The sequence below is a fragment of the Aspergillus ambiguus genome (assembly GCF_047715705.1).
Source record: "Aspergillus ambiguus strain CBS 117.58 unplaced genomic scaffold BDV59scaffold_56, whole genome shotgun sequence".
NCBI classification, from domain to species: Eukaryota; Fungi; Ascomycota; class Eurotiomycetes; order Eurotiales; family Aspergillaceae; genus Aspergillus; species Aspergillus ambiguus.
This window is the reverse complement of record NW_027395569.1, coordinates 78,162-92,379: the sequence shown is the minus strand read 5'-3', so window position 1 is coordinate 92,379 and position 14,218 is coordinate 78,162. Positions and strand designations below refer to the sequence as shown.

The following is a 14,218-nucleotide window of genomic DNA, read 5'->3' as shown; positions in this document are numbered from 1 at the left end:
GCTCCCACGTTCCCGGTCAATTCCCTAAAGTTTGGATTATGATTGATGGCTGTTGAGTTATATAGACCACCATATCTAATTGAATAAGTACATACGACCATAGGGTGTGGAGAACAGGGCTTCCCGTCCGCTCAGCCGTACTTAAGCCACACGCCGGCCGGTTAGTAGTTGGCTGGGTGACCACCAGCGAATCCCGGCTGTTGTATGTTTATTTTTCATTTTTTTTTTTTCAAAATCTTTTTTGTTGGGCCCAGACCTTTGCTGCTCTGACCTTTTCGCCGTTCAGCCCTGAAGTTGCGCTCTGCTTGAATTGTACCTGAAGTCGATATCGATATCATGCACCCGCCCATGTACCTGTTCCTGACTCCATGATCACGTACGGCAGCTACTGGTTGACTCTATTTTATGGCCAGGTCTTATTTCTTACCACGACGGTCATAACGTTATATTTAACGGAGATATCTTTCTTACCGCGAGCGACAATATATTTACGGATTACCACGACCGTGAAATATCTAAAGGCTATCTCTATAAACTATATAGAGGACCGGTCGACTAAAAAGCTGCAATAGAAAATCGTAACGACCTCTATAACTAACGTTAAGATTCTTACGATATCCAAAGCGGCTAAGAACACTTTCCTGTGGGAACGACTGTTTAACGCCGTATAGTTTGGTCTTTAATATAATATTACGATTTATTGCGATAATTAATAGACGGTTTGTATCCTACGTTTAAATAATTACCGCCTAGCCACTAAGGCTTCGTTAAGAGGTTTAGATAGGCAGAATTCATATCGAATAGACTCCTACCGCAGGAATCACTGCAGATAGCCTCAGCAAGGCTCTTCCGTGGCAGGCCGACGAGAGAATCGTCCACACATTTGGCCTCTGCCACCTACCTAATCAGGGATCATCGCCAGACTCACCGACAGCGAGCTGCAGTATCTAGGGAGTTGTGTCAACCGGAAATGGCCCGTAAATTCCTGCTCTCGCTTGACCTTCCATATAAAAAGGCTGCTAATTTTAGTCACGGCATCTCGCAGGAAACTGCTCAGGATAGAGATTGGAATCCAAGGTTAAATATGATGATTTTATCACTATTTTTAGATGAATTAAAGTCCCTGCTACAGTCCAGAAGATAGCGGTAATTGCAAATCAAAACCGACGTCCGCATTCTCCACAGTTTACTAACTGGCCGAAATTCTTTTCTCACGTCTTTGCATGTCGGCAAATTCATGTCTACTTCTGATATCGAAATGCTTCATGGTTCTGGTAAGCCATAAAGCCCGTTCCGGGAACGCATCCAACATACTCAGCATCAATTTCAGGTGCCTTAAGTATGTTAGTCTCCACCCACAAGGCCATCTTCCCACATTCCGACATAGTCCCGCCTGGTCCATATGTTTTCAAAACATTATTACGCAGTGCAACATGGCCTTTGTTAGATCGGCCTACTCTTTCCATGGACCTAAGATCCATGAAGTAGAACAGTTCGATCTTTCTGTTGTACTTATGAAACTCCCTATCTCCTTCCTTGTAGGTCCCCAAGCGTTCGTCATAGCACATACGGGATGTTAAAATTCCCGCTTCTGGGGCTGCCTGAGCTAGATCGTCCATCCACTTGCAGACAGCTTGGTCAAATTGATCAAACCAAACACCTCTTTCATTTCCTGTCATCTCAGAAAGGTCCTGTCTCTCAAGGTTAAAGCAGATATTGTCAGGGAATCCATTAATCGTGACCCGTCCCAAAGTCTTTTCTTTGAGAGAGGCCTCTCGTGCCGGTATTGGTGGCGCCGGCAAAGGGGAATCCATGCGGTTTTCGTTAGATAGTTCTCCGATTGAATCTCTTATCCAGCCCCAGTAACCGTTTTTCTCGGCCGGCTTGTGGGGGAAATGAACACCTTGACCTTCTTGCCGGTTTTGCGTAGCTTTGTATTGGGATCGACCGTACGGAACTTTGACAAACTCACGCCACATGCCTGCATCAGGGGGGAGAGACGACCAAAATTTGACAACAAGATCTGACTCCCACCATGCCTCGAAGTCGGCGATCGATTTCCATGTGGCAATCCAAATCCGTGTCTTCCCTAAACCTGGGGAAAGAATCCCATCCTGGGTTACTTGATCAAGGTGGCAGTTGGCACCATTCATGAGATGACTAAATGTTCTGATAAGATTCTCAACAGCATGTATTTGAAAACCGTCAGGCTGTTGAACGCCGAAAAGAGAGTAAACAAAGGTCCCTTCCAACGGTTTCTCGATGGTGTACATGGTGGTTTCCGAGGGGAAAAGATCTAAATATGGCACATTGATTGAACGAATCGTCCTTCATTTTGATAATTATTTGAGATGGCCTTTTACTGAATTTTATACCTTTCCTGTCCTCCTCGGGATGCGGGATTGTAAACACATGCATGCCCCGCTTTACAGCAGAATTTCAACTTTGTGAGTTGTTTTAGGGACTTAGGGACCTACAAGGTGGAAAGTCAGTATGAACCGGCTTATAATTGGGTAGATGTTATCTGACATCAGTGGTAAGACATATCGTTTACCAACTCTCGTCCCTGCGATTGGGAACACGAGTTAACTTTTACCCCGCAATGACCTAACGTTGTTCCAACGCCCCCTCATTCGAGAAATTGAATGGGCAATTTTGTACCATAACAGCTCTTGGATCTTACGTTTTACTGGGTCATGATGTGTATTGTATAGAATGCAGCACGGGGAACTGTTTCTTGGCGTGGGGCGGAGCAGTGATCTGCATTTCAAGTATGCCGATACACCAACTGCTACCCACTTATAGAATTGCAGAAGGAAAGGGGTGAGACCGACCTCACGATGATCAGCGAGCGATGTAAAGCGGAGACTATATGTAAGCGTAAGATATGTGAGAGGCCTAATTTGTCTTTCGATGCCATCTGACCGTTAAAAAAATTCGTTACACTTTCTTAATCATATAAGCCACTCTTGCCCAACAAACAGGGTGGAATTTATTGAGGAGTCAATGTATTGCCGCTCTCAGAGCAGCATGTTTGGATAACGTCCTCTATGCGTTCGGTGAGGATGCATATAAGGCTCACAATGCCTCGTGGCAGTCGTTGATTATAGCGCAGTAAAGCCATGGGCAATTATTCAACCTCTAAATAGTGCGGAAGTCTCAAAGACAGTGAAAGTTTTGGTCTGGACCCCTGGTTGTAAATTTGCTGTATGAAGGTCGGTAGGACAAAAATGGCCTGCAAGTGTTCTTTAGTCCGCTCGTTTTCGGAATATGCTCTGTTAACCAATTTCAGTGGCAGGCATATGGCCTGGGCCGGTACGAACAATTTTGAAATAATGGCATTACTATTGATCTCGATTTAATGGCAGACAAAACCTACAATTCCAAACTCAGATTGCAAGTCTGGAGCAGGCGGCACCTGGGCTAGGGTGTATTAGGAGCTGGAGAATCGTATGCTCAATCAATGTTCTACTGTTATCATGATATAGAATGACATTTGTATTCAATAATATAGGGAAGGGTGGTTGCTGGTGGCCGGGAAGGAAAAGTAGTTATCGGTGGTCTGCTGCTCGGTGGTGGTAATACCTTTTACACTTGTCGAGTTGGTTTCGCTTGTGGTAAGTTGGATGTAGAAAATCCTCGAACAAGGGGTGAGTACCATTATGGCAAACTGTTTCGCCGAGACGCAGAGTTAATACAGCATCTCACGGCTATCCGTATCCGCCCCAAATACTGCGTGCCCGGTCGAAGGGTGCACTCTTGCCTTTAGAAGAAGGCACAAACTGAACGAGCACCGTCGCCAGAAGCATTGACAGAGCATTTGAAAGTGTCACGGAGTTTAGCGCTGGTTAGGTTTTGTGTTTGAGCTTTCGATTTTCTAGTGTTACATGCCATTCGTCAATTTCTAGAAATGCTGCCCATCTGTAGCTTCTGGACCCCTAGAATATACTGTGATTATTGGTGCTTATGCGACTGGCGATCACTGGGTATGGGACAAGGACAGACTGCTGTCGACTTCGGACGCGGGAGTATAGTTGTCTTGTGCCTTCTTTCCCAATTTAGGCAGATTTAGTGCGGTGGGGAATATCCATGAAGTACGGAGCACTCTTTGCATGACAAATATGCATCCGCATTCTTCAATTGCATTGACATACTTTGGCTTTTCCTGGGAGATTATCAGCCGATAGACTTTAGCCACATGACTTGTTTACATTTTTAGAATCTAGGCGTGGTTTGTAGTATGAACGGCTGCGCGTCGAGCGAGAAGCCGAGACAAGTCCCTTAGACGAAGCATTTCCACAGATTGTTGTTTGTTTAAAAATAGGTAGGTAGGTCCTACATACCCGCAAGGTCTTCCGGGTTAAACTACCATTACCTACTAAGCCCTAGTACCTACCTAGTGATTCGGAAGAATGGGAAATGGAGCCATCCTAATCGGCGGCAGTATCACCCTTTCAAGATCCCATGAGTGCTGTGACTCTTGTATGAGCTCCTACGGCGCAGCGGCGACCACCACCTGCACGGCGGGGAGGTATGGGCGTTGTTTGGACGGAAACGGGCACCTGCACATGGGCGACTGTCGCGTCGAATGTGTCTGCTCAAGCAGAACCGTCGGGATAGGATAGATGGGAAGGATCACCGGTGGAGTGGGAGCCGCAACGGGACTGGGGCGGCGGAGCTCATGGGGCAGGAGTACTCCGTAGATGGAATAATAATAATGGAGATAGAGCTAAATACGCAGTAGTTAAGTTTGTACCAAAGACGATTAGGTAAGGGCGCTGTGCAACACGTGATCCACCCAATCAGAAGCGCAGCTGCGAGCACGCCGTTTACATCACTAGTAGCTCCATTAGCTCTTATCGCCGCCTTCGCTTTTCTCCTCACGCTCTTCTCTTCTCCCACCACTACACATCCTCCCATCATGTCGAGTCAACCGCTCCTCCAAACAGCGCCCGGTATGTTCTGATGATGGGATGTTTTCCCGACCGCACTGATGCCATCTAGGCAAGCGCATTGCGCTTCCCACTCGGGTCGAACCGAAGGTGTTCTTCGCCAACGAGCGCACATTCCTGTCATGGCTCAACTTCACGGTGATTCTGGGCGGGTTAGCGGTGGGACTGCTGAACTTTGGCGACCGGGTTGGACGCATTTCGGCGGGATTGTTCACGATCATTGCGATGGCGGCGATGATCTATGCGCTGGTGACGTTCCACTGGCGGGCGCAGAGTATCCGCAAGCGCGGGCAGACGGGGATTGACGACCGGTTTGGACCGACGGTGCTGGCACTGTCGTTGCTGGCGGCGGTGGTGGTGAATTTCATTCTGCGGATGAAGGAGTGAAGGGGAAGGAAAAAGAAAGGAAAGGGATTTGCTTTAGCGTGCATTTACTGCGGACTGTTCTGAGGATAGAGGGAAGATATGTACAATGTCACATGACTTGGATGACGCATTAAGTAATGGAGCACGAATAGTTGCAAGTAGTTGTTACTGGGGAAGTCGTGATGGCTCGACATGATGTAATGGCGACATAATCCTTAAGCCCGACCAATATACGGCGTCCAGAAGGACAGTCGATAGGAACGAGAGGGACAATCCGATTCTACCAATTGACCCACCATTTGACGTGTCTGTTTCCGGGATCAGACCAGTGCTCTCCCTACCACGGAGTAATCTATCTATCCAGCTTATTATTAATAGATTACGCCACCCTCCATCCCTTTCGGTCTTTTTCTGTTCAGCGGGTGTTGTTGTTGCGCCCGATCCGATCTAGACCGTGATCTGATCGCTCCATCTGTCCTTCTCCTTCCCTAATCCTCTCTATCCTCTCTATCGCCATCCGTACCTTCTCCTTTCACCTCTTCTCTTCACTCCTTCCTCTCCCTCCCTCTTAGTCATCTTTGTTTCTTTCTCTTCTTTATCCTCAACTCTTCTCTCTTCTCTCTTCTGCCTCTCTTCTCCCTCTCTCCCCTCTCCTTCTCCCTCCCCTTCTCCCGCTCCCGTGCATGGCATGTTTCGCCTGCTGCCTTGGTCCTCAGCAATTGGGGGCAACAAGGTGATGGCCGAGGAGCTCAAAATGCTCGCCTCCTCGCCCGTCAACTCTCTCCCTCTCCCCCAGCTGAAGCGCAAACGCTCCAACTCCACCGATCTCCTTGACGCTCCGGTCGCGACCAAACCGCGTCCGGATGACCATCCTACCACGCCTGCTGCCGCCTCCACGGTCGCAGATCCCGCCCCGACCGTCTGGCGCCAGGGCGACGCCCCCGCCACGCGCCCCGTCAGTGTCGACCACCTGCGCGAGACCCTCGAGGCCCAACTGAGCCTGGAAGTCTTGTTGAAACACAACGAACTCCGTCTCATCGACCAGGAAATCGCCAAATGTCAGGTCGCCCTCGAACAGCTCCGTCGCTGCGCCGAGATCCCCTACCCGGGCGTCTCCCACCCCTCGTCCGCCGTCAGCAGTGGCTCCGGCCTCGCCGTGTGGGCTCCTGGAAATGGACCTGCGCCGCTGTCGCCCGCCCCCTGGGGGGTCGTCGACGGCCCCTACACGCGGCACTACTCGCGATGGCTGCTCCCGGATCCGCGCTTCGACGGCGGTGAAGTCGACCCGTCCACCCCCCTGGCCATGGGCGCCGGAACGCCCCTGGTCGAGGGTCGTTCCACGCGTGGTAACTCCCACACCGACTTCGGCTCCCTCGCGGGCAAATCGCGTCCCCAGCGAGGCTCCGCCGGCGCTCGACTCCAGTCGCTCCCCAGCGGATACCCTGCTCCGAAGGAGAGGGCTGGGCCCATGGTCATCCGACGAAAATCGGATGGCGTGCTCGTCAAACTGGTCTGCATCGACTGTCGTCGCGACAACTTCTCCAGCACCCAGGGCTTCATCAACCACTGTCGGATCGCCCACAACCGCAACTACGCCAGCCACGATGCCGCCGCCGTCGCCTCCGGCGAGCCCGTCGAGGTCGATGACACCGGCGCCGTGATCGGCGGTAGCACCAAGAGTGAAGCGACCCCCGCGGCTTCAACTACTTCCAACCCGACGACTACCGCCACTATCCCTGGCTTCGTCCACCCCCTCGTGCGCTCCGCCCATGTCATCGACTCCGCCGCGTCGTCCTCTCGCACCCCGGCGTCCTCGGCCGCTCCCTCTAGCGGTCACGCCACGCCCAAGCGCCCCGCCGCTCGTCGTCCGGCGTCCTCGGTGGAAACACCGCGAGCGGCTCCCTCCCGCAACAACGACGCCTTCACGGGTTCCCCCGCCACGCCGCATCTCTCCTCACTGATGCAGGTTCGCGGCATGGGGGTGGATCTAGATCGGCTGGTCGGCGAGGCGAAGAACCCCGTCGACCTCAGCGCGTACTCGGACGACGAAGAGGGCGAATCGGACGTCAACCCGACGCCCTCGTCGGCCATACCCACGCAACATCATCCTGGTGAGAAACCCGCCGGCCGTCAGCCGATGCGCACCACAGTGTCGCAGACGGCGTCGCAGCGCCCCGGCAGTCGCAAGGGGACTGGCCCTGAAGCCGGCCCCCCGCTGTCGCTGGAGACGAGTGCCCCCTACGTATCCCCCTATGGGCCGCCGACGGCTCCGGCTTCGGCTCCTCGCACTCGCGACGAGCCCGTCGCGTCCGACGGCATGGAGCGGTCGCTCAATCTGAGCCCGAACACGGTGGAGTCGAATCAGGCGCCGAGTCTGGTGAGCGATGATGACGACGATTACGGGGCGGCGTCGGACTCGGACAGTCCGGGGCCCGGATCGTCGGAGGCTGGCGACGCCGAGGAGGATTTTCGGCACATTGACGTCGAGGATGGCGAGGAGAAGGCCACGCCGTCGGCGTCATTGTCGAAATGCTCGAAGAAGAAGGACGGGCTGCTGACGGCGTCGATTGTGCCGTTGAATCGCGGCAAGGATGAGAAGCGGGTCAGCTTTGCGAAGGACGCGAACTCGAAGGATAAAGACGGTAAACGGAAGGGCCGGTAACGGTGATAGAGGTTTCTTTTGCTTTATATTGATTTATTGTTGGATGATGGTCGGTCGGTCGGTCGGTCGGTCTTGTAATGGTGTACTACAACTCTTCTCTTCTGTGTATGGATTTGTTGGATTCAGCGTTGGATGGTTCATGAGTATTATACGATAAACTGTTTATATGGCCTAATTACATTTCAGCACGAGTATGTGTGAGTGGATTGAAGAATATTGGTTGCCCGAAGGGCCGTTGGAATATACTGTATAGAAGGTGCCTGCAGCGAAATTCTTCGCTTCCTGCTCGCTCATCGACCCGAGAATTCCTCCCCATCGTTTCCTCCTCTCGATCACTCTCCTGTCTCCCCAACCAAACCCACAGCATGACCGAACCAGACACCCCCGATCCCACTGACCCCCAGACCATCACGCCCGATACCTTCCGACAGCTCCTCGCCCGCTACCCGCAGACGGTCGAGGCGGTCGCGCGCCGCAAAGCCTCCCAGCCCGCCCGGCGGAAACACGCTGTGCCACGCAGCGAGGCCGAGATCCAAACTGCAGTCACGCAGTATCTCGAGCTCGACAAGTGGCGGTACGAGGAGCTGCCGGGGGTTGTGCGCAGCCGGGCGGGAGGGGAGTATCTCTCGCGCGAGGAGGTCGAACGACTGGTGGAGTGGAAGATGTACGTTTACCGTTTTCTACGGCATCTACGACCGTAATCGGGAGGTACAATAGCTAACAAGATACCTACTGGATAGGAAACACGGCAAAGCCCGCCCAACGCTCCTGGGCATGGTCCGTTCCAACCCGGAGAAGACGACCCGCAAGGCCACGGCAGACGCATACCGCGCTGTCGCGACAGCCGACGAGCACGCCCGATGGATGGACTTCCCGCGGACGGCCATGGACGCGCTGACGGCGCCCCTGCGCGGCGTGGGCCCCGCGACCGCCTCCCTCCTGCTCGCGGTCGGGCCCGGCGACCACCCGTTCTACAGCGACGATACGTACCTCTGGTTGTGTGCGGAGGCGCCGCGGGGCGCGATGGTGCGGTCGAACGGCGAGCTAAACGTCAAGTATAACCTGTGCGAGTATGAGGGACTGTGGAGGCAGGTGAGGGAGTTGCAGGAGCGGTTGGTCCGCGAGGGATGTGGACAGGACGAGGTATCGGGGGAGAAGGTCGAGAAGGTGGCGTTGGTGTGGCGGGTTGAACATGAAGAGGCGATGGAGAAGGAGATGGAGATGGAGCGGTTGAGGGAGGAGAAGACGACGACGGCGCAGAAGCGGAAGAGAGACGAGAAGGCCCAAAGTGGAAGGGGCAAGAAGAAGTCACGGGATTGATACCTACACCTCTATAGCTACAACTCCCTCACCTCTGTACACGACACCTTTACAACTACCTCCTCCGGAGTACATCTACACGACCTCAACCACACCGACACCTACGCATGATATTCATTAATTGCCTCTCTCGGAACCACCCCTCGCCGCTTCTCCACCTCCCCGCTTGGCAATGTCCTCTTCCGCTGCATGCGTCAGTCATATCCACCGTGAACTCTGGGGCCGTGTGGAGTCCTGAGCGCATCCGCTCAGGAGAAATTCTGCACAATGTTCACGGTTCCCTCAAATCTTCATCTCCCCTCACCGGGTGACGTACCTCTCGCCTCCTCTCTTATATCTCCTCTCGCCTCGCCGCTTCTCCCCCGACTCGCTCTCCATGGCCGAGCACAATGCTCCTCCTTGGCCTCCTCCTCTGCCTGCCGCTGGCCTCGGCCTTCTGGCACAGTCTCTGGTATGAACTGGGCTTCTTCGGTCCCCATCCGACCGTCCAGTATGAATCCTTCGACCTCGAGGCCCCCGAGGTCGATATCCTGCACTGGGATCCCCGCTGCGAAGACGGTTACATCCTGCTCACCCCGCGCGGCCGCTTCTACCCCGAGCCCGGTCCGCTCATCTACGACAACCACGGCAATCTCGTCTGGATGGAGACCCGTTTCGGCATGGTCATGGACCTGAAAGTCCAGCACTACCGCGGTCAGGACTACCTCACTTTCTGGGTCGGTGAAGACGACGGCACCCGGGGGATTGGCTCCTACTATATGGTATCTCCCCATTGCGCATAGAACAAGGAGAAACCAAAAACTAACACGATCAGCTCAACTCCTCCTACGACGTCGCTCACGTCGTCTCTGCCGCAAACGGCCACCACGGCGACGTGCACGAATTCAAGATCACAGACCATGGCACCGCGCTCATGACCATCTATGAGATCTGTCAAGTCGACCTGTCCGCCGTCGGTGGCCCCGTCGACGGCTGGGTCTATGACGGCCTCTTCCAAGAGATCGACATCGAGACTGGCGCCGTCCTCTTTGAGTGGCGCGCGCGCGACCACTACGCCGTCGACGAGTCCTACTTTGGCCTTGACGAGGACAAGGGCACCGCCCCCGACGCCGCACACGCCTACGACTACTTCCACATCAACAGCGTCGACAAGCACCCGGACACGGGCAACTACCTCGTGTCCTCCCGCTACATGCACACCGTCACCTGCGTCGCACCCTCCGGCGACATCCTCTGGATCCTCGGCGGCAAGCGCAACATGTTCACCGCCATCGACGACGGCCGCCTCGCCACCCAGTTCACCTGGCAGCACGACGCCCGCTGGCTCTCGACCTCGGAGATCTCCCTGCTCGACAACGGCGCCCACGAGCACCTCCGCACCGCCGACCACACCCGTGGCTACCGCATCGCCCTCGACTTCGACGCCTGGACCGCCGACGCCGTCGCCGTCTACGATGCCCCCGGCCGCTTCTCCAGCCACTCCCAGGGCAACCTGCAGGTGCTCCCGGCCTCACGCAACGTCTTCATCGGCTGGGGCAAGGCCTCCGCCTACACCGAGTTTTCCCCAGCCGGCGACGAGGTCCTCTGCGACGCCCACTGGGGGCCCCGCGTGTTCTTCTGGTTCGGCTGGATCAAGTCCTACCGCGCCTTCAAGGCCCCGCGCTGGACCGGCCGCCCGACAGCCCCGCCTGACGTCGCCGTCGACGAGTCCGCCCACGCCGTCTACGTCAGTTGGAACGGGGCTACCGATGTCGCCGGCTGGATCCTGCAGGCCAGTAGCGCCGTCGACCATGAAAATGGAACCGGAGCCGGATCCACAGACGATGTCTCCTTCCGCAACGTGCAGTACGTCCCGAAACGCAGCTTCGAGACGCGCATCGACGCCGTCGGCGCAGACGGATACCTCCGCTTAGTCGCTGTCGGCTACGATGGCGAGGAGATGGGATCGTCGGAGGTGTTTACCATCTCGCATGGAGTGAGTTTTCGCAGGCTGCATGGCTGACATGGAGGATGCTAACGAAGTCTAGACAACCACTACCCCCCTCCCGACCGCCTTCGACGAGAACCTCCAACACATCCTCCTGGGCGCGTGCGCGCTGGGCGCCATCCTCGCGGCCTTCTGGAAGAGCCGTCGCAGCTGTCTATTATGTTTGTATTCATGTCGCAGATACATCCGGTGATACCCATAGAATGCATTTCCTACATCTATTCATATTGCGCCAGTGTAGAGGCCCACCTCGGGGACTATTAATCCAGCATGAACATCCAGGATCATCCAAAGAGGTACCTCAACCTCAAGTCCCTGAACGGCCCCCTCCACCGAGTTAGATTTCTCTTTCAACCCACCGTCAGTGTGACTCCCAACGTCAGCCAGGTCCGCATTGCTACTGAGATCAATAACATTGGGCGCTTCCATCGCCCAGATGATGTCGTGTGAGAAGAACTGTCGGTGCGGAATGTCTGGGATCACTCACGCCGATCAATGCAACTAAACGTAGCCCTATCACACAATGTACTGCATACCGCATATGATAAGGCTAGTCCCATAACGTACCCACCATCATCCCGGACCAGCCTTCTAGCTACGATGTGAGGATCGGTGGACCGAATTGCGCCATACGGTTATTGGTATGCGTGCGGGTCTCTTGTCGTAATAGCCACGTCGCCCCGGTAGATTATCTTGGAGGAGCTAGCGCGGATACATACCTGGCTGGTATCCCGGTCCCAATGAGATGGTGTTTCATACCATCAGTGTCGTTTATATAGACAGGAACTAGTTGGTCCCCCGCATGCACGGTGCAGTGCCATCCTTCTGCAAACAGAGAGTCGTCGAACGTGTACCTGTGGTCTGGTGCAACGCCATGGACGAAGGGCAGAAACAGTTGCAGCCAGTCGTGTCTTTTCCAGGGATCTTCAAAGTCCCCGTTCTCGTCTACTTCAGATGCATCTGGCATGCACTCTGGCTCCAGCCGTCGAACATGTCGAGAATACCCTGTCAGTACTGAATAAGGCTACAGTTTGAAGCAAAAAGATCTCCATAGAAGCTCTTGTCCTGCGGAATGCTGTCGCCTGTCTTCTTTCAAAATATAGATAAGTACGTATATCGTTCAGAAATCACTTTTTCATTACTCTATAGTTACGCTAGTTCCTAGCTACTTTACCTCTATAAAGATTGTAAGCGAATGTAGGTGGTGCTTTTTACCAATTATATTTCTTTCTGTGTTATAGTGGCCTTGATAATAATTGTCAGAGAGTCAGACCACTATACCAAGCTATACCACTTCCAGATGGCGTGGCGTCACATCTTTTGGTCTCGTGGGGTAGCCGTTCCACCGTAGTATTATATATTAGTCTTATAGCTTGTATATAATAGTCCTTAGCTAGTCCAGAATTCGTGTTTTAAATCGTATTGATCAAGAAAATTTGTCTTTCTTTATTAGCAAGTAGAATAAGCTTGTAAAGATACTTAGATCTTACAAAGTCCTTTTATAGTAATAATAGATAGCGCAATGTACTCTGGAATGATAGTGTTTGCTACGGTGTTATAATTGATTTTAGGGAAGTATCATGATTGAGGGAGCAGCCGCCGCGGTCGACGTTAGGAAATATCACCAGAAGGCATCATGTTTACTGCTAGAAACCTGTGCTTACGATGTGTGCCAATCCAACAACGCTTGTTCCCCAGACCTCAAGGTGTTTTGATCCTAGAACTGGCTCCGCCTAGGCCAGGAGAAAAGAGACAGTGAGGAGGTGCGAGCAGTGGTGAAATCCAGGAAGGTTACTTTAGAGCTGCAGTCATGATACAACGTAGAAAAATCCCCCTCGAATGATTCTCCGAGTTCTTGTCTCACTTTGCATACCATAGTATGTCTCCGTGCTGTCTTCGCGTTTTGATTTCTCCACTATGAACGGAGCACTCGACTTGGATTCAGGAGAGGCAACTTGATCCTATGCAATCACAGCTGAGTCACGTAGCCACACTGGTTAATTCACGTAAGGGATCGAAATACGTACTGGCAGGCTATCTAGACCTCCGGCAGAAAGAAGTCTCATTCCTAGAGACTAAATGTCCTCTTGATTCGTTCTTGGTATATAGCTACTTCAAGCGAAAGCAGTGGACAAACCCTGTGAAGGTACCATACAACCAAAGAACCGAGGGGCACGAGTCTAGATACTCTCCAATATAGCCATAAGGTCAAATCAAATGGATTAAGGAACCTGTTTCCCATAGTAAGCGTTTAGGAAGATATCATGACTTACATGTATCTCAGAATAACTCATGGTTTTAGGACGAGGTACCGCTTTCCCTGCGTTCTCGCTCTAGACTGCTAAATTATGGCACAACATGCTCATTGTCCTTAACACCAGCGGCTGATAATCACTGGAGATTCCACTGATGGTTGGACAATGTAATGCATGGTGATGATAGCGTCAAGCTTAGGGTGACCCGCACAAGTCTGCCATATAACGTCATTCTCATGGATTAGGTCTTTGTAAATGTATATTTTTAGCCCATAAATACTATCAATAATTGTGGGATGATAGTAATTTGACAAGCAATCCGCCTTTCGCGATCACATTGCAGAGTGCCTTGACGGACATCCCCTTACTCTCCCTTTCCATCCCGATACGGGCAAATCATAAAGACAACCTAAGATTGGATATCAATGAAGGAATATAGCGACTGAGAACATAAACCTACAATGGTAAGCGGCGAAAATAATCTTGGAGGAAATCTCGGCTCATGTACGGAGTACATCAGTAGCAACTAGACCAACACAGCCAACACCACCCCCATCCCAATCCCAACCCCAACCCCCAGATCCACCCGACTCGCCGCGCCCCCCGTCGCCGTTGCCGTCGCCATCGCACTAGTCGCCGTGTTTGCCGTCGTGGTTGGTGCCGCGGTGGTCCTCGA

General features: G+C 53.2%; 4 protein-coding genes across 4 annotated transcripts; 2 read left to right on the top strand and 2 right to left on the bottom strand.

Annotated features, from left to right (window-relative positions):
- Positions 1–1,214: 1,214 nt before the first annotated feature.
- BDV59DRAFT_211117 (phenylacetaldoxime dehydratase family protein) lies at positions 1,215–2,273 on the bottom strand (the record flags this gene model as incomplete). The annotated part of the gene is made up of 1 exon (XM_073695733.1): positions 1,215–2,273. The coding sequence occupies one exon, from the start codon at positions 2,271–2,273 to the stop codon at positions 1,242–1,244; it is 1,032 nt and encodes a 343-aa protein (XP_073543205.1). The 3' UTR covers positions 1,215–1,241.
- A 2,627-nt stretch (positions 2,274–4,900) lies between these two features.
- On the top strand, positions 4,901–5,649 carry BDV59DRAFT_188626 (putative vacuolar transporter chaperon Vtc1). The gene is made up of 2 exons (XM_073691464.1): positions 4,901–4,955; positions 5,005–5,649. Exons 1-2 carry the CDS (start codon positions 4,922–4,924, stop codon positions 5,337–5,339), a joined length of 369 nt encoding a protein of 122 aa, XP_073543204.1. The 5' UTR covers positions 4,901–4,921; the 3' UTR covers positions 5,340–5,649.
- Positions 5,650–6,072: 423 nt separating this feature from the next.
- BDV59DRAFT_196487 (uncharacterized protein) lies at positions 6,073–9,300 on the top strand (the record flags this gene model as incomplete). Its single annotated transcript, XM_073692720.1, has 3 exons — positions 6,073–7,960; positions 8,359–8,644; positions 8,721–9,300. 3 exons carry the CDS (start codon positions 6,073–6,075, stop codon positions 9,298–9,300), a joined length of 2,754 nt encoding a protein of 917 aa, XP_073543203.1.
- A 55-nt stretch (positions 9,301–9,355) lies between these two features.
- BDV59DRAFT_188623 (uncharacterized protein) lies at positions 9,356–10,091 on the bottom strand. Its single transcript, XM_073691463.1, has one exon. The coding sequence runs from the start codon at positions 10,071–10,073 to the stop codon at positions 9,591–9,593; it is 483 nt and encodes a 160-aa protein (XP_073543202.1). The 5' UTR covers positions 10,074–10,091; the 3' UTR covers positions 9,356–9,590.
- Positions 10,092–14,218: the final 4,127 nt, after the last annotated feature.